Source organism: Chiloscyllium plagiosum, unplaced genomic scaffold (assembly GCF_037043375.1).
Source record: "Chiloscyllium plagiosum isolate Xiang-an unplaced genomic scaffold, Cpla_swu_hap1 HiC_scaffold_8, whole genome shotgun sequence".
NCBI classification, from domain to species: domain Eukaryota; kingdom Metazoa; phylum Chordata; class Chondrichthyes; order Orectolobiformes; family Hemiscylliidae; genus Chiloscyllium; species Chiloscyllium plagiosum.
The window spans coordinates 33,376,149-33,396,957 of record NW_028270146.1 but is presented as its reverse complement, the minus strand read 5'-3'; the positions used below and the strand labels follow the sequence as shown (position 1 = coordinate 33,396,957).

The window sequence follows — 20,809 nt, the reverse complement described above, 5'->3', positions numbered from 1 at the left end:
GATGTGGAGGCGGACGGAGTCGCACCGTGGGGGGGCAGTGTTGGAGGGCAGGCGGGAAACTGTGTTGGATGGGGCTTGCTGGGGGCGGGGGCTCACGCACGCTGTGCTGCTGCTAGTCTCCTGAACGGGGAGCAGACTTAATAGAAAACTCCGAGCCCCAGAAGAAAGGCACTGAAATCGATTAACCGAATAATCAATTATCCGAACGAAATAGTGCCCACCCATCTTGTTCGCATAAACGAGGTTCCCATGTAAATGCTTAGAATGCAATAACATTTTATTCAAATATAGGCCCAAGTCTTTACCTAGTTGCATACTTATTTTTACTGCCACTTATTTCGGAGTTCTCATTTTTAAAGAGTGAGATAAATGAAAATGTCAGTATTATAAATCAGAAGTTTACAATGAAAATTAACATAATCAAAATTAAAAACTAAACTGCTCTGTTAAAATTTAACTTCAAACCTAAAACGTGTTATTTCAAGTGTTAAGACATGTTCCAAGCTCACTCAGGACACATTACTGTACCCCTGCCAGATCTCACAAACACTTAATCTAATAAACTGTCTTGTACAAAACACAGGACCCAGCAAGACTAACTGCGAAACATCATCCAATTGAACAGACAGAGCATATGGCACAGTGCCAAATGGGAGCTATAAAAGTCATCAAAGACCAAGCAAGTTATTGCACTCCTTGTGGAGGGTATTCTAAATTTACTACAGCCTATGATTATGAAGAGATTACAATACCTCATTTAAATACAAGGAATAAAACAGAAAATAGTTTACATTTATCTATTTTAGTTCATATTGGAGATATTAAATTGTAAAGTATATGTTTAATGGACAGCTTTCCGTTTTGGAATATGATTTACATTTATTTTTAAAAAAATAAACTATACCTTTGCCTCCTCCACATATGGTGCAAATAAACGAGGTTTCACATATATCCCAGCATTCTTCTGACGTATCCAAGCATGAGATTTTCCGCTTTCTGCTGTTGGCAGCATATCTGATGGTGGCGTGCTAATCAGTCCTCTCTTTATCTGAAGAGCAAAAATGGTATTGCAATGGCATCAGCATTTCAATTGATATACCACTCCTGATTTTGCTATATAAACCCCACCAAATGGAACGTGATATGTGATTATGTTGTCCTCTTGCATCTACAGTGCTCCCTGAGAATGTATAGCAAGTATAGCTCTATTTCATAGAGTGATGCAAAAATACCCAAAATTTCCCCCAGCCAGATTAAAAGTCATTATGGCCTTGGCACTAATCACCATAATTTACACAACTGCTATTTATTGATTACAACAGCTCTAACCAAAAACAGATTCATTCCCCATTTATAGTCCAGCTGCCATTAATCAGTTTAGTATTGGCAAACAGTAATATTGTGAAGCAAAGCATGAGAACACAACAGTAAGAGAAGCAAGAAGAAGCATATAACTGAAGTACAGAGTCCTACAAATGGCCACTGACCCACATCTATGTCACAGCAGGCTGTTACAATGAACCACAGATAAGGGTACTGGGAAAGAGGTTTCCTTAATCTCTCACATGTTGAATCCAAGAATTAGCTGGATCATAAAATGAGCTACACAATTAAGGGACAGAGTAACCTTCTGAAGTCAAACAAAATAGTTTTCTTTTAAAAATAAACAAACTGTAAAACCCACAGCATCATTAAGAACTTCGCTGTTCTGGGGCAGAATATGATCTATGCGAATATGAGACAGCAGTGGGGACAAGATCTCTTTCAGTTCCTCTGGGTCAAGATCACGTCGCTTTACACCTCTCTTGTTGACACTGTGTGCAGTTCCACTCAGCAGGTTTGGCTCTAAACCAAAAACAGAGCATTAATAGCAATCATCACAATTTTTCATTCCAAAGAATGGAAAACAAAAGAAAACATAAATATCAATAAATTGCATTTATAAAGCATCTTGAATATGGTAAGAACACCCCAGGACAATTAACAGCAATGCCAAGCAATATTTGACACTCAGCCACATAGAGATATTAGGTCAGATGATCAAGAAAGAAAGAGAATGTGCAAGAGGCTAGGGTTGGAGTACAGAGTTTTAAACAGATTTGACGGGGTTTACAGAGATTGGAGATGACGTTATAACATGATTTGAACAAAAAAATGAGAGAATTGGAAAATCAAGACATCAAACCAGGAGCTAACATAGGTCATAGGAATACAGCAGTATTGCAAAAACAGACTTGGTGCTCTAGAATCCAGGTAACAGACCTGTTTGGATGGGTCAAGTTTATTTAGATTTTGTTCATTATTCAAAAGGGCTAGTTTTAACAAGTTGAATATTATTTATTTAAAATGCACACCAGTCATTAACTAAATGCTATGTGAGAAAATTCATTAGTCCATCCCAATTCATAATCCTTAACCACTGCACTTAAAGTTACCACAAGAGGTTGAAAGTTCTGTACGAAGGAAGATTCGCTGAAGGTGAAAGAGTGTAGAAAAACTTTTAACTCAAGCCTTTAAGTGAAGGGACCTTATAGAAAATTTGGAGACAGGCATTTTATGCAAGGCTAGGATTAGAGAAACTGATTACACAACAAAATTGAACTAAGGAATTGCCTCTGCACACTTGCGGTTACCTTGCACAACAGACCAGAAACTAATGCTGCATAAAGTTTAGTTCATTCAAGTACTGAAAGAGAACTGGGTCAATTTCAAATTAACAAGAGATTTCAGGTACATTGATCTCAATCCAAAAAAAAAAGTTACTGCAACAGTGTGTTAATGGACTTCCTTCATGCTTCAAACTCCTTTAAGTGTGATTAGTTTTCAAAATAAGGACTAAATTGAAACAAAGACTCACCCAATCTATAACTTTTATTATTAGTATATTTTTAAATAAAAATCTCCAATTCTTCCATATCTTATGTATTTAAGTTTGAGATTGTTCAGTTTTAAAAAACGGAACAATCACAAATTAAGAATTCAATTTGTTGAAAGCAATCCTAGAATTATAATGCCAAGTGTTTATGTAACAAATGCAACACCATGCATAACATTATTTATTTCTATTTAAAAATAACCTTGCAGTTTACTTTTTCCAAAGACACATTACAGAACTGAAACTTATGTATTTAAATCTAAGAATACATACTTCTTTAAACCATATTCTGAACCATGTTTTTTGTTTTAAAAATCATCCAGGGTGGTATAGTTTCAATTCAAACAACACAAATTTAAATCTAGAGAAAACAAGTTGATTTGAATTTAATCTAGATCAGTTTTACTTGTGTAAATAACATACATAAATTAAGGAAATTTAAAAGTTGGACACTGAATAAAATTTACTTCAGTAATAATACCATCTCAAAACAAGTATGGATGCTTTGGAGTAATTGAGTGTCAAGAAAGTTTTTATTTTGTATTTGTCTTTAAAAGTTCCTGGTTTCGCACAATGATTTCTACAACTCTACTTGCATATTCTGGTTAACCAGAGATTCAGAAAATGATTTAAAATTTATAAACAAATTCTCACCTCTTTCTGCCATTTGTTTCATGAGTTGGTGCTCTCCCCACTTACTTATGTATTTTAGGATGTCTTGTTCACTAGCCTTAAATAAAATGCAAGTATTGTTAATTTCTTAATTTTCTTACAAAATATCTAGAATCATGTGAAGAGAAAGTGACAGGATACAAGATGTTCAGGACGTAATTATTACCATGAATTGCTTTGATAGAACACACATTTGGCAACTGCTTATACCTAAATCATTGATAACACTTTAGTGCCCCCATAAAAGGGCAATAGGCAAAACTATAAAGTATAATTTGAAGCTTGAAGTTATGCCAAAAAATCTTTCATAAATGTTGATCTCCAATATATCAATTAGAAACCCATTAAAAATTGTATATACTTTAGATGCATTCATAGCATAATCAGCAATCAACATTCTTAATTAATCAATCAGAAGGATGACTTAGCACTAAGTCATTACTTGGAATAAATGTAAAAACAGACTGGAAGAGTTCCTATGGGTATCTTGTTTAAAAAAAATGTGTTAATCTTCCACAGTATGAGAATGGGGAGTTAACAGTCGACAGCAAAGAAACAGCAGATGAAATTAATAATTTATTTTTCATCTGTCTTCAGTAAAGAGGAGGCAAAGAAAAAAATTTAAGCAATAAATCAGGAAATGAAAGGGAGGAGCCTGGTGAAATCAGGGAGACAGTACTGAGCAAACTGATGGAGGCAAAGATCGAGACATCCCCAGGTCTTGATGAACTTCATCCTAGGAGTCTCGAGATGGCTAATGAAGTAGTAGATGCACTGGTGTTAATTTTTCAAACACACTAGATTCAGAAAAGGTTCTATCAGGCTGAAAAATAGCAAACAAAATGTTCTTCAAGGTGTGTTGTGGGAAAGTGTTCGAATCAATTGTGGCTAGGCATAACTTCATAGAAAAACTCGAGGTAATGAGGAAAATTCAGCATGGTTTTCTGAGGGACAATGGAGGGATTTGGGAACAACGATAAAAAAATCCATGTGCTACTTAACTGGAAGAGAGAGGCCATGTCTTAACAGTGATATCACTGGACTAGAAATCCAAATACTCAGCTTAATGCTCTGAAACACTAGTTCAAATCCAACCATGGGAGCTGGGGGAATCTGATCAATTCATCTACATGGAACATAAAGCTAGTACCAATAATGGTGTCATGAAACCACTAGTGTCATAATATCACTAATAAAGGCATCAAGTCTTACCAGGTCATAGGTCTGCTTTCTCATTACAGAGAGATGACTGGTGATGGTTTAACCTAAGGGTCACCATGCCTTACAAAAGGAAAGAGGTTGGAAAAGCAATTCCGTCATGGTAATCTCAGCAAGTATGGGATTTGAACATAATCAGTTGGCATCACTTTGTATCACAAACCAGCCATCCAGCCAACTGAGCTAACTGATTCCGCCCCCCCCCCCCCTCCCCACCACTTTAGAGAAGGAAATCTACCATCTTTACCCAATGTACCCAACACAAGGTTCCAGATCGACAGCCATTTGATGGTATCTTAAATGCCCTCTTAAATAGCCCAGTAAGCCACTTGATTCAAGAGCAATTAATACATGCTGACCTTGATATTGCATCACACCCCATGAAAGAAAAAAGAAAGAGGCCAGTGTAGATCAGTGCGCACAAGGATGGTGGGTGAAGAAATTTAATGGAAATTAGAAGATGGGCAGCAGCAGGTCAGGTGGCCTTGAGTTGGCAGATGGTAGAATGTGGAACACCAGACAGGATTGCATTAGAACACTCAAGTCTGCAAGCAAAGGTATGGGTGAAGATTTCATCAGCAGACAGACATGCTGAAGCAAAGTAGTAGTAGGCACTTTTAAAAGAAAGGAAAATACGTAGTCTTGGTAATAGTGCAGATATGTGGTTAAAGACTCATGTCAGAGTCATGAGGTTGTAAACAGTCTATGACCCAAACAGTCATATTAGACTCTGAATATTAATTGTTCCTCTCTCCATATATGCTGCCAGACATTAAGTTTGTCCAGCAATTTCTTTTTTATTGCAAAACAGTCCAGCATCAGACTGTCATCAGAAGACACTTGCAGTAAGATAGCAGAATGCATTGGGAACTGAAAGTAATGGCTTCAATCTTCCTACTCGTTATCTGAATGAAATTTCTGCTCATCCAATTTTGGATGTTTGATAAGCACTTTGACAATTTAGAGACAGCGTAGAGTTGAGAAGGGTGATGGGTAACAGCAGTGTACATATTGGAACTGAAATTATGTTTTCATATTATGTCACTGACAAGCAACATGTAGATGAGAATTAAGAGCACATAGGTTGAAGTGGATGGCATGACTAACTGTCAAGAACTGCACAGACGTTGAAAAGGAGGGCAACATAGTCTGGTTTTGTTAGTATTACAAAGAGCAGTCTCAGCATTATAGCAGGAATAGAAACCCAATTGGAGGAGATGACGCATCATTACAGGAAAAATGGGATTGAACTTTAGAGGTAACATCCAGGTTCGAGGACTTAAGAAAAAGGAGTTTGAAGATTGGTTGATAATAGAGAGCATTGACAACAAGAGATTTGTAGGAGATAGGGCTATAACTTGAGCAGACAAACATGTCAATAATACCAGTTAATATGCAAGTAGGAACAAAGGTTAGGTAGTGATTTAGTGGGAATAAGATTCAGAAAGCAGGACATGGGCTCATGGACATGAAGAACATGAGTGGAGGTAGAAGAGAAACTCAAAGGTACAAGTTCAAAGCTAGCATAATGATGGGTGGGTGATTATTACAGAAGAGCTTTCACTGAGCTAGGCGAAAGTGTGGAAGTGGCAGAGACACTTAGTTAAATGTCTGATATCGAAACTTATATCCGTACATTGATTGTGAAGATTAATATTTTAATAGAATTTTAAATAATGTGTCATTTTCATGATGAGGGAACAAAATACACCAAAGTCCTGTAACAACACTGAAGGGCTCCCTAAAGGAAGTTTTATTTTAAATAAAAAAAGGGAAGGATAAAAAGAGGAATAAGAAATAGGTCAGGAATAGGTTAAACTGCAATTCTGAACCAGTACAACTCAGGCAAGAGAATGCTATCTTTCTCAAGAAGTGGAGTATCAAACTTAGATTTGATTCTCACTGTTAGTGGTATGTTGCGCTATGAAGAACTTCCTTGGATTTGCTGTAGATTAAATGAATTTCCTTCTATAAAATCACTATCCTAACTTGTAGTTTGCATTAATCTCATGGATCATCAAGTCATTACATAGACAAATTGATTTGAAGTCTTTTTAATATATGGAACAATTAGCATTTCTCAGACTCTTAAATTTAATGACTAAAAATTATTTATGCTTTATTTTGAAATGTTATGCAATCCTACGAGAAGAAAGTGAGGTCTGCAGATGCTGGAGATCAGAGCTGAAAATGTGTTGCTGGAAAAGCACAGCAGGTCAGGCAGCATCAAGAAGGGCTTATACCCGAAACGTCGATTCTCCTGTTCCCTGGATGCTGCCTGACCTGCTGCGCTTTTCCAGCAACACTTTCAGCATGCAATTCTAATGCCAAGTGACACATTCAATGCAGTCAGAACAAAGGCTTCAGTCATCTCTAACTCTCATCCCTTGCAATAATTGAATACAGGAGAAAGTGAGGACTGCAGATGCTGGGGATCAGAGCTTAGAAATGTGCTGCTGGAAAAGCGCAGCAGGTCAGGCAGCATCAAAGGAGCAGGAGAATCGACGTTGCATAATTCCTGAAGGGCTTGTGCCCGAAACGTCGATTCTCCTTCTCCTTTGATGCTGCCTGACCTGCTGCACTTTTCCAGCAACACATTTTTAAGCAATAATTGAATACAGCCTGTGTGAAGTTACATTGCATTCTTTAGGGATGGGCTTTATGTAAACAGTACTTCTTTTATGTTTACAGAAAGCTACATAATGAATAAATTGAAATTCAAGCAAATCTTTCAATATTCTTTTACTTTGGAATCCAAGAAAATTTAAATTAAACGGAAAGGAAATTCTAAATGGCATTTGCCATTTTTGCAAAAGGAAGATTATCAGTTTACAGCAACTCTATCAGTTAATGTTTAAACAAGGTCTAACATTTTCTCTATTTAAAGGCAGCCTCCCACTTGTTAAGTAACAAACATTCCTGAAAATGTTTTGAACTGGCTTTTACGTTAGTTTTAGGGGAATTGTTTTGTTCGCGATGAGGAAGAGCAACCTAAAAAATAAAATTCAGTTTAATGTTTGGCACAAACAAGCAGCCAGTTTTCCATTTCCTATAATAGCACCATTCTCACTCAAGATTGTCAAATCACAGGTGGTCAAGCACAGTGGACTCACTCTAAGAAATCTGAGTTTGCATATTTAGGTAACAACGTCGATTCTCCTGCTCCTTGGATGCTGCCTGACCTGCTGTGCTTTTCCAGCAACACATTTTCAGCTATTTAGGTAACTAGCTTTGTCAAACTATAAACTTACTTGGAAGCACTAGCTTTCGGAGCGCTGCTCCTTCATCATCAACCACCTGAAGGAGCAGTGCTTTGAAAGCTGGTGCTTCCAATTAAACCTGTTGGACTATACCCTGATGTTGAGATTTTTAACTTTGTACACCACTGTCCAACACCGGCATCTCCAAATTATAAATTTACTGAATATTTTACTGTAAAAGACCTAATACCTGCAAATAGTCTGACTGAAGGACAGAAGGCAAATGGTCCTTGCCGAGTTCAAAGAACACATCTGAGACCATGACAGAAGTGAACTCCTCACATAGGAAGTTAAGTGCCTGGCGATAAACCCATTTAGAACCATAAGGCTGTGAACTCCATTTCAGAATAGAAATCAAGGTGTCCAAGGAGATGCTCTCCATCACAATATCTTCACAACCTGTAAAAATATAATCTAAATATTATTTTGATTACAACAGAAATGCAGATTATCCTTCTGAATAAAAGGTGCTGCTACCCAAAAAGTTATACACAAAATTGTTTTGAATTACTGCCTGAGAGAAACAGAATGTGATGAGCGCAGGAAGCCATTTGGACCACGAAGTTTGTGGCTCTTTAAAAGTGTTATTCATTAGTTCCACTCTAATATTTTCTGCTAAATTGCCATATGCAATCATCTGCAGAGTGTTGGATTTGTTCCCCATATTCATTGACCAACAAAAATTAAAAGGTATTACACACTGAAAAACTGGTCATGCATACTATAAAACTTTGAGAACGTTGTCCTACACACCTGCCTTTTCCATTGTTCTCTAACTTTTGACCTTTTTTAAGTATTTATCCAATTCCATAAAACCACAACATATAGGAGCAGAATTAGTCAATTCAGCCCATCAAGTTGATTCTACCATTGTATCATGGCTGATGTGTTTCTCACGCTATTCTCCTGCCTTCTCTCCATAACTCTCAACCCTCTTACTAATCAAAAATCTATCTCTGTTCTAAATGCACTCAATGAATTGGCCTCCATAAATCTGTGGCAATGAGTTCCACAGATTCACTACTCACTGGCTGAATAAATTCATCCTCATCTTAGTTCTAAAGGGTCATCCCTTCACTCCAAGGCTGTGTCCTTAGACCCTAGTCTCTTCTACTAGTGGAAACATCTTCACATTAACTCTAAACAGTTATCTCAGTATTCTTTAAGCTTCAAAAAGATCCCTCCTTATTCTTCTAAACTCCAAGTACAGACCCAGAGTCTTCAACCGTTCCTTACATAAGCCCTTTATTCCTGGGATCATTCTTTGGAGCCCCTCAAATGGCAGCACATCTTTCCCCAGACACAAGGCCCAAAGCTGCTCACAATATTCCAAATGCAGCTTGATCAGAGTCTCATACAGCCTCAGAAGTACATCTCTGCTCTTGTTTTCACACCAACTCAAAATGGAGGCTAACATTGTATTTGCCTTCCTAACTGCCAACTGAAGCTGCATGCTAACCTTTAAGACAACCCTGAACTTGGCTTTTTGCAATTCAAAGTTATTGCTGTAATGATTGGTTTTCACTGTCACTACAAGCAGTGCACTCTAGATCACAATAACTGCATAAGAAAAATCCCCCATATTGTCTCTGGTTCTTTTCTAATCAACTTAAATTAATGTTGTCTGATTACAAGTTTTTTTCTGTTTCTTGTTACATCAAGCAAAAATGGTTATGGTTTTGCCCAACCTTCTCTTAAAACATCCCTGCTCTGAAAATCCCAGTTTCTCCAAGTCTTCCACATAACTGATACTTTTCATTGTTCAATTAGTCAATCATTTTAGCATTCTGAGGAGGCTGACCTCATATTCAAACCTGAACACAATATTCCAAAGAGGCCAAACCGCAGTTTCTTAAAAGGGTCAATATGAATCAGATAAACACTGATTAATGATTTATATAAATGCATTGTGATAGCCAATATACATTCTGTAGTAAGGGATTTTGTAAGGGATAACTAATTATAATTTGTAAAGGTGATTACACTCCAAGTAATGGGGTGGAGGAGGAACCAGTACGACACCAGCGTTGTGTGGCGAGAATATTAGAGGCCAAGGCAGCCATGTTTCATATCCAGATTGGAGCTACAAGTATTCTTGTGAAATAAGTTCTATTCTTTACTTGCCTAAATTGGTGTCATATTGATAAATATTTTCAGTCTTTTTGAAATTAGTGTACAAAAATGAGATGTGAAAAATGGTGGTGTGGCAGAAAAAGGGGAGAAAATAATGAAAAAGGAAGCAGGGAGGGACACCCTTGTTCGAAATTTAACAACCTTGAAAAATGGAAACAAGCAAGTAAAACAATTTCAACAAAATAGAAAAACACATTTTAAAGATGGGGTTATGGAGTACAAAAGCAAATAGTTAATGCTAATTCTAAATCAGTCATTGGTTAGGGCACATTTAGAAAGTTGTACTCAGCTTAGGAAGGATGTTCAAGCAGAATTGAATACAAAGGAAAGCTAAGATGATACTAAAAACAAGTATTCCCTGGTACAACTAAGGTTTCCAAAAGCAGAGATACAGGCCTTACATTACACAGAAAGTTCAACAAGGATGATGAAATAAGGGCTAAGATGAAAAAAAGTATCAACACAAGTTAGCATCAAGGATAAAATGCACAAAACAAATAACTTGGAAGACGTTTTCTTGGTGGTGGTGAACAGAAGTGATCCAAGAATGTATGTTTTGCAGATGTGGCTCTCTTAGAACTCGATACAACTGCAAAGATTTCAGCACAGTATCCAGCTTTCATTGTTATCACTGATCTGCCCATGCTTCCTCTGAATTGATTTCAGACTCATGGGCTGAAATAGTTTCGTAGGCTTTGAACACAGATTTGGGCGAGAACATGTGTAGTTCAAATGTAATAGTTTGTCCCCAATAATTAAAAAACCTCAACTGAAAAGTTTCTTAAAATGTCAAGAAGGTTTAATATACAGTATTAAGATTTGCTTTTGCAAAAACAAAGCAATGGGAGAAAACCAAGACAATTCTAAGGAGCATCTGTAATTCCTTGAAGAGTACTGCAAACAAAAAAAAACTACAAAAGTTTGGTTGCACAAAACAAAACGCATCCTGAAAATGATCACAACCGCACATTTCATTCCCAATTTTTACTCCAACAATGCAAGACATACCCCAGTAAGCAAATTGAAATTGGTTGTCACCTGTCTTTGATAGTGAGAGAGATATATACACTGCATTGGATAGTTTCTCATTCTTTAGACTTCCTTATGCAAGGATGGAATATAATCAACACCTTATTACCAAGAATAGGCTATTGGATTGTGCAATGATATAATGATAACCTGTGAAATTAACCAGTAAGTGCCATTTTATGGAGATACCCACAAATTTAACTGTATTTCCACTATGAGAGTATAGCACATATTTCCTGGTTTGCAGATAACGTCTTTTAGAAAATACATTAGTTGAATTTAAGAATTTTCTATAAATCCAATTTGATATTTTGGACCAGAAATTACTAGCTACTGTCATAAGACTATTTTTCAAAACTCCACTCATAACTAAAGAATACATTCGAATTCTTATTTTTCATCCACCTACATAACCATTAGTGTAATAGGAAAAAGAACATTAATATTAAAGTAGGTTCTGGGGTAAGAAAGCACAAAAAAAATTACACAAAAACAAACCGATTCTGTGCTTTTTGCTGAAATATGGCTTCAAAAGGTTACTCAAGCCGAATGTAAATTGTTCCTGCATCGCTTGCATTAATTCAGTTCACGTTTAGGGACAGAAATATCAAACTTACAAGATTACTATTAAAAGCTAAATGTCCTTTTGCAGACACCCTACCCTAATGAAGATACAAAACACAAAGTTTACCCATAGTCTCTAACTTCAGTTTAAAGCTGACAAGCACATTCCGGTCTTCAAAATTCCTGGGCCAAATAACAATGAAACAGTACATGACCTCAGCCTTGGTTTTTTAACAATTTAACTTCACAGCTTAAAGAGACACAAATATATTCCAATAAAATGCCTTGTCTTACACAGACTTGGGTGTAGCAGCAACATAAGATAGTGGCTTTTATTGAACAATTTTCAAACAAACTGGCTAAGTGATATTTGTTTTCTTTGCATTCAATGGGCTTTCATGTTCTAAAAGCCCATTATGGCTAATAACAGATCCAATAATGTAATTTTTAAAACTGTACTTCAGAAATTTCACATAGGGCTAAGGCAAGGAACATGTGTGTTGATACATTGATATAGATAAAACAAAATATTTTGTTTGTGCAACAAATATACCAAAGTTATCTGTTGGCCAGGATATATTATTGGGGACACCAAGTCAAACTGTAAATGGGATTAAGGAACCAGTTTATGGATGATAAAATCTGAAAGCAATAATACAATCATACAATTTTACGCCACAGAAGGAGGCCATATGACCTACTGTGTCTGTACCAACTCCTGAAAGAACTACCAGACGAGCCTCATTCTCAAACCCGATCTCTATAGCCCTGAAAATTCACTTTCAAATATATATCCAGCACTCTCTTGAAATCTTCTGTGGAATACATTTACAGCACTTTCCTATGCAGTGCATTCTAAATGCTAACAATCGAATAAAGAAATTTCTCTTCCTCTGACTCCTAGCTCTCTTGCTGAAAATCTTGAAATTGCAAGTCATTCCAAATGACTTTCCAACTAGTGAAAACAGAATATTCTTTATCCTGTCACAATTGTTCATAATTTTGAACACCACAATAAGGTCACCTCTTAATCTTCTTACTGTTAGCAGAATAAGCCCAATTTCTCTAATCTTTCCTGGTATATAAAATCCCTCATTCCTGATATTATTCTAGTAAATCTCCTTTGCTCTCTCAGGCTTTCCTATCCTTCCACAAACGGAACATAGTTCTCCAAATATGGTCCGACCAATGATTTGAAAAGATGTAGCATCACCTGCTTGCTTTATGCCTCAACCTATAAACCCAAGGATTCTATCAGCTGTCTTATTAACATTTTTCAACTTGAATGGGCACCTTCAGAGAATTATGCACATGATCTCTAAGGGTCCTCTGCTCCTGCATTCCCCACAAAGTTGTACCACTGACCCTGTATGGTCTCTTGCCAATGTCCCTCTGAAGTTGCTCAGCATCATCCTCAGCACCATTCCCCTGGCTCAGTACCATTTAAAGACTTTGCCCTCAACACCCAAATCATTTATATAAATCATAAGGGTCTGAACAATGATCTCTGGGGAACACCACTTTCAACTCATCTCCAAACTAAGAAATGCCCATCTATACCCATCCTCGGTTTCCTATCTTTTAGCTAACTTCTAATCCAGGTTGCTAAGGACCCATCAATTCCAAGTATTTCTAATTTGCTAAACAACCTACGTCGCACTGTATCAAATGTCTTCTCAAAAGTACAACAGTGGTTAGCACTGCTGCCTCACAGCACCAGAGACCCGGGTTCAATTCATGTCTCAGACAACTGTGTGGAGTTTGCACGTTATCCAGTGTCTGCGTGGGTTTCCTCCGGGTGTTCCGGTTTCCTCCCACAGTCCAAAGATGTGCAGGTTAGGTGAATTGGCCATGCTAAATTGCCCGTAGTGTTAGGTGAAGGGGTAAATGTAGGGGAATGGGTCTGGGTGGGTTGCTTTTCGGAAGGTCAGTGCGGACTTGTTGGGCCGAAGGGCCTGTTTCCACACTAAGTAATCTAATCTGATCACTATATACCACTACCCTCATCTACCTCAAAGAACTCAAATTTGTCAAACATGACCTGCCCTTGACAAAACCACATTGACTATCTAGTATGAACTTATTTTTCTGTATGTGTATATTTACCTTATCTTGCACTATGGCCTCCATCAGTTTTTCCGTAATATGCAAGTTAAATCCTGCTTCTTCCCAAAATCTTCTACCTCAGCCTCTGTACTACTTAGACTGATTACAATCCTCAGTTCTGTTCCCTTTTCTAGAGGAAAGAAAATCAAAAGGATCTTGACATCACTGGTAAGGCTATCATTTATTGACCATCTGTATTGATTTCAAGGTGGTGGTGATGAACCACCTTATTCAATTGTTGCAGTGTTTATGCGGTAGGTACAACCACAGTGCTAAAAAGGGCAGGGGAGCTCAGGGCTCCAACAACAAGGATGAAACAGCACCATAATTCCAAGTCATGATATTGTTCAAATTAACCAGTCTCTCAAACAGTTTGCAAGATGATTGGAGTTGTGAAAATTTGGAAATAAATGCAAGACTTTGCTTTCTACCTAAGCCCATTCATCTTTCTCTTGCATACATACGTGGGACGCAAGGTAGACTGCAACAAGTATGGGAAGTGGATCTAGATTTATTAGCCAATAAGCATTTCTTCAGATTCAAGTGGATTCATTTAGATTACTGTACATGAAAACTTGTGCATTGTTGGGCTACAGAAACACACAATACACTGGAATAAGGGATTTGTCTTCCTACCAGCTGGAAGATCAGAAACATCAAGTCCCTGAAGGTTCCTCTTCACCCTAATTCTACCCCAGGAGTTCCAGAAAAGTTGGCTCACAACAGACTGTAACTGAATCCAAGAAATGGTTTGGTGACATGGAAACATCACAAGACATGCAGATCACAAGTTATTCAAAAAGTTCACAAGCTGACTTCAAGGAAATTGCTGGCCTACTTTGGAGATCTCTCCCCCCTCATGCCAGCTTCCAACCCTATATGGTGAATGCTTCCAGGAGTTCAATTGCACCTACCGGAGAGGGGAAGAAGATTGGGTGAGAAAACAGTTAAGTACTTGTTTCCAGAATCAATTAGATCCCTTCCCAGATATTTTAGATAGAATAGAAAAGAAAGTGTTTCAGGCAAACTCTCTCAGTTAAAAAAAATTTCAATTTACCTTATTACTGATAAACTTAGCTTGATCCACTTCATAACCAAGACTTTTACTTTTTTTTGTTTGTCATTTGAATCAATTAACAGGGAGCATGCTAAAATGTACTTACTGGATCAGTGCCAACCAAGTTTGATAAGAAGCAAGCAATACTTTGATACCAATGTCCAATTCCTAAAATTCAACTCTACCTGGTCTTCTAGTTTGTCAAAAGTGCATCAGAAAACCAATTCTTTATAGCAGTACTACTGCAGGAGTTCTTAAGTACACTAAAATCATACTTTGCTTTGAATATAAAACATACTACGAGCACAAACTTTGAACATAAGTTGTAATTAGACTGCCTTCAGTGAAAATAAAGATACAAGTTTCTCCACGTAACTGTTCAGTCCATTTCAAGTAATATCAAACCCACCTTGAGCAAGCATGTTGAACTCAAGAAAAAGTGCTATGTGGTAAAGTTCCATTGCTTCTTCAGCTCTTGACATGCTACCTTTTCCTGCAACCATCGCTTGAACTTCACTCAGGCTCCCTACAGATGGATTACAATGTAGTACCAGAGACAAATCTACAAGATCAGTGTACATACAATGTAAAATTACTTTTGCATATTTCTTTGGAATGATGGACTCATCTAGCACGATTCTAGTTGGAGTCTGCAGAGTTCTATCTGTAATTTCTTCACCAGTCCTTATTCGTCTTTGGAGAAGATTTCTAAAAAACGGAGAACGTGCAGATAGGACAGCCTTATGCCCACAGAGTTCTTCATCTAAACAATGTGATGTTGCTCCAAATGGTTCCACTAATTCAGAATCAGATGAGAAGTTCAGAACGGCATCATAGTAACACATACTGTCAAAAAGTTCTCGCATATCAACATCCAGTGAATTTGGGGTTCCAAATTCTTCAGTAAGTTGTACCAGAATTTCTACATTTTGGAACCTGGAGTCCTCTATCCCAAACTCTCCGGTGTATAGATAATGTAATAATGCTGAAAACATAGGCAAGTCTATGCCAGCTGTGTTTATGTCCATCATAATCTCAGCACCATATTCAGGTGAGGATGAAAGCAAAGTCTTAAAAAAGGGACATCTTGCTGCCAGAATAGCTCGATGTACAGGAAAGCAAGTGTCTTGGAATATTAAATCAACATCAGTGCAGTACTTGTATTCATAAAGGTCCGCCAAATCTCTTTGCAAAGTCCGTGCATCCGGTCGTGCCAAATTACCCTGCAATGCAAGTTCTTTCAAAGCTGCAGTGCCTTCATATTCTTCCACTAATGCATTTACATCCCTTACGTCCCATCCAGAAAGGAGCTCACGCATCTGTTTTGCATGATCAGCAGACCGATTAGATTTACGTCTTTTTATAAATCTCTTTTTCAGAGTTGCCAGACCAGAGCTCTTTTTCTTTTTGTCTTGTGGTTTCTCATGGCTGTGTTCAAGGCTATATAATTTTGATTCGCATCCATATCCTTGATGTAAATAGGAGGACGTTCCTATGCAATAAGAACAAAAATTCACACTGTGCCATATAATTAAATATCTGCTCCTTCATTTAAAAACAAATGTTACCTTATAATCTGTTAAAGCTATCGAGAACAAGAGAACGATAGTCATGAAGAGTTGTTCACTAACTTATATGTTAAATGCAAATTGATCTCACCAAACAATTCCTTAAGTAATTGTTAACAGTGTGGCAGTACTATGCCTTTAAGAGAGATGGGTTCTGTCCTGTTTCTCTTGCACAGGTATGGCCACAGTGGTTCCAGAATGTCTCCTAAAGACACACAGTTTGTAAACAACTTTTGAGTTCTCTCCAGTGTGTTTTTTTTTAAAAAAGAGGCAAAAGAATGAGTGGGCAGGGTCAGGGCTCAACAAGAGCCAGGAAGGCTTTTAGTTTGTTTTTACTGCACCACCACTGCAAATTAAGGAATCCTATGTCCTTCAAGGTAGTATCCTCAGCCCAACACTTTTTAAGCTGTTTCATCAATTTTTCCCTCAAGTTCAGAAATGAGAATGCTCCCTGTACAATGCCCAGCATCATTTGTGACGCCTTAGTCATTCGTGACGCCTTAGTCATTCCAACATTCCATGTCAACATGCAGCAAGACCTGGAAAACATTCAGGCTCACACTTAAACATTCACACCACATAAGCACAGTACAATGACCATCTCTAATAAGACTGCACCAAAACCTCCTCATTCAACAGCATTGCTGTCACTGAATCCCCATTAAAAACATACTGACCACTGATCTGAAACTAAAATGGACAAGCTATATTAATATTGTGGCTACAAACTGTGGTCACAGGTTGGGATCCTGTACTAAGAGTCTCATTGCTTGAAACCCAAAGCTGTCACAAGTCAGTAGTATGATGGTATACTCTCCCACATGTCTGGATTTGTGTGATTCCAACAACAATAATTGAAAGCAGGACAAACAGCCCGACTGATTAGCACACCACTGTGTTCCATTTCTGTCTCAAGCCTGACATCAGCTAGGATCATAAACTACATAATTGTTCTTCACTGTCAAAATCCAAAAACTCCCTAACGGTACTTTATGGCAGCGGTTCAAGATGGTGGCTCACCATCACTTTCTCAAGGTCAATTAGGGAGGAGCAATAAATGCTGGCAAGCCACTGAGGGATACATACATGAATAAAAAAGCTATTAAGACAGATCCACCTCTCAAGTTTCCTCCCTCCCCTGAAACCTGGTACATTGTAGCAATCTAGTCAAGACTACCGCATTTAACACAACCCAGGGATAGAACCAGGAACCATTCCATTTATGCCAATGTTTTCGAAATTACACTTCTTCAGAAGGGTCACTGGATACAAAATATTAACTGTGCTTTCGATCCACAGGTACTGCCAGATCTCCTGAGATTTTCCTGTAATTTCTATTGTTTCTAATTTCCAGCATTCGCAGTGGTTTGTTTTTTTTCCCCCCATTTTGGAAATTATAGCCACGCACTGCAGAACTCTTACCACAAGAATTGTGGCCACCCAAAGATCAGGCCAGTGCAACCTTCTCAGAGCAAATAGGAATAGGCAATAAATGCGTTGCTAGAATTACTCTCATCCCAAGAGCACAATGGAACAGAACATACCTATAAATGTTTGTTGAGCCTGTGAATTTCCTCCTATCCTCTGGGAGAAAGAGTGAGGGTAGTTAGATGCATTGACACCCATTGTCTCAGGTCAAACAACGCAACATTCTGGCTGCTAGTTCACCAGCTGGTCATCAAATGCAGATCTATTATCTCCGAGTTATGTTCAGCCATTTCTGGAATATCTAAAACAAAAATAAGTGGCACATGAAGGCAAACAATGAGAAAACACACCAAGCAAATTCTGCAAACCACCAAAATACATGTGGAAACTGATAGCATCAAGCAAATATTTTGTACTGCACAGATCCAACAGAATGCATAGAGACACAAATCATTACATCAAATGTGCAAGCTTTAACTGATGCTGCTCAATGATTAGGCTGTTTGCTTCCAAACTCATGCCTTTATTTCAAGTACTTTTTATGCTTTCAAAAAAAAACTGGAATAAAACATTTGAAATCTGGACCACTAACATCTCAGGGTAAACAGTTGATTCCAAGATAGAGCCAGTAAACTTCAAAGTTAACAAAGCTTAAAAATCGAATTTGACAGCTATCAAAATGATATAATAAATAAACAAAAAAACAACAATTATCTTGGATTTGCAATCCTAGTTTGCAATCTTATAGCTTTAGTTGCAGTCAGTCTGTGGTCAAATGTGTGCTCTTGATCACTGTTCCAAATTGCACATTGAAAACAAGACTATGCCAGCTGTGAACACACTAATCTTCCTAATCCAGTTTTGTAGTTAGTCAAACTTTTGTTTTTATAAAGTACAGCTCAAAAAATGCTTTCAATCATCTATCTGAAAACAGAAACAGCCCAGCATTTAATTTCAAGCAATATAATTCGTCAATAGGCTGCATGCCACTAAATTTAGACAAATTAACAGATGTTTTAGCAAGCAACTTATGCTGGTTTTCAAAAAATATTTTAAATATTTAAAAAGTTCCAACTGTCTTTGAAATAATATTAGTATTCATTAATTTCAATTTCCCATCCACATGATGCACTGCAACAATTTGCCAAAGACTTTCAAACCTGCCAACTTTACCACCTAGAAAAACAAGGTACAGCAGACTCATGCGAACACCAACACCTCCAAGTTCACCTTGATGCCACACAACATCCTGCAACATCACCATTGCTGGATTAAAATTGGGGAAGTCCCTAAATTTAAGGACAATTGGTGTACTTACATCTCGCAGATTGCAGCAGTTCATGCAGGTTGCCACTCAGCCTTTTTTTAAAAATAGAAAAAAAGGGAGCTCCACATTTCTCAAAAGAGCTTCTTTAAGGGTTCCTTAGAAATGTGGAGCCATACTTCTATTTTGACTGACCCTTCGTAGTATGAAATGGTCAAAAGGCAGGCCAGCCACACCCCCTTTTCCAGCAGTCAGTTAGTGCATTCTGACATTTACAGCTACTTTGACAGCTTTCTCCTCAGAGGACTGAGGAAAACAGAGGGTCGAGGGACTAACCCTGAAAAGACTAGTCACACCTGACAGAAGTTAGATTGGAATCGATCATGGGAGTCTCAGTGCTGCATGAGAAATGCACTCCAGTCATTCTCTATGGCAATTAAGGATGGGCAATAAATGCTAGCTCAGTCAGCAACATCCACCCCTCATGAACAAATAAAGATATCTCCTAGGTCTTGCTCCTTTTAGTGGGATCTGTTTCCATCATCATACTAACATGCTTATTTCTGATCACTTCTTTAAATCCTTCACCATCCACATCTTCATCCTTTTATTTCTTTTTGTCCACTCCTGAAAATTAAACTCCTCCTGAATGACTTATAATTGCACTTTTAAATTCCATACTTTTCCCTTCCATTCAAACAAGATATTTTACCAACTATGGATTTGGTCGACACCTTTCTCATATAATTGGCCCCATCAAATGAATTGCCATTTCCCAGATTACTTTCCCAATACGATTTTCATTTTGGTCTGGAGTGCAATGATATATTAAGCTATAACTAGTTTAACACAGATCATCAAAAGTCATACTTCTTACAGTGCACTGACTCTATCATTAGCCTGTTGTATGAAGATAAATTAACAATGCCTTCTCTCAAACCAGTCTTCTTTCCCACTTGCCACCCAGACTAAAATTACCTTTTCTGATAGCGTCCTTATACTCTACCCATAAAGCCACATCTTTCATTTCTCAATCTCTTCTCATTAAGTTCTCTTGGTCCATGAATCCTACCACTTGCTCTCCTAAAAACATTTCCCCAAATTGTTCATCTCTGTACTCCTACTATCTCACATCTCTAATTTCCTTCCTAATTACTACCCAGGAACAAAAACGTCCTAAAAAAAAATGACCACCCCATCTCCAAGTCCACTTTTTGCACAGCTGAAAGTCCTCAATAAGGTTCTGTCCTTCTACAGCACTGAAATGTCTTGAAAAAAAATATTACTGATGGAATTTCTTGTAGTGTATTAGCTCTCAACTGACCTCTTTGTATGCTTTGACAGTTGATCACAATGTCATAGTCTAATGGTTCTCCTAACTGTGAAAACCTTCATCTGGTTCCACTCCTCTCTATCCAACCACAGTTAGAGCACCACTACCTCCAGAGTGTCCCAGTGCCTACTTGTGGCTTCATCTACATATGGACACTGACAATGGGTATGCAATGTGTACACTGATACCACCCATTCCACCACCACTACTGCTGAATCTCTTGTCAAATTACTTGCATGTCATTAAGTCATGTACAATTTCTTCCAGACACTAGAAGACCAATGCCATCACTATTAGCCTCC

General features: G+C 37.7%; 1 protein-coding gene across 5 annotated transcripts in view; it reads right to left on the bottom strand.

Annotated features, from left to right (window-relative positions):
• The window catches only part of btbd7 (BTB domain containing 7), a 49,086-nt gene that overhangs the window by 11,190 nt on the left and 17,087 nt on the right, over positions 1-20,809 (bottom strand). For all 5 annotated transcript variants that reach the window (XM_087989682.1, XM_043697194.2, XM_087989681.1 and 2 more), the window contains 6 exons: positions 18,027-18,211; positions 15,324-16,406; positions 8,216-8,424; positions 3,530-3,605; positions 1,685-1,845; positions 905-1,048 (listed from right to left, as the gene is read on the bottom strand). In XM_087989682.1, the coding sequence (XP_087845808.1) occupies positions 905-1,048; positions 1,685-1,845; positions 3,530-3,605; positions 8,216-8,424; positions 15,324-16,406; positions 18,027-18,108 (1,755 nt within the window). In that variant the 5' untranslated portion in view covers positions 18,109-18,211. The remainder of the gene's footprint in view (positions 1-904; positions 1,049-1,684; positions 1,846-3,529; positions 3,606-8,215; positions 8,425-15,323; positions 16,407-18,026; positions 18,212-20,809) is intronic.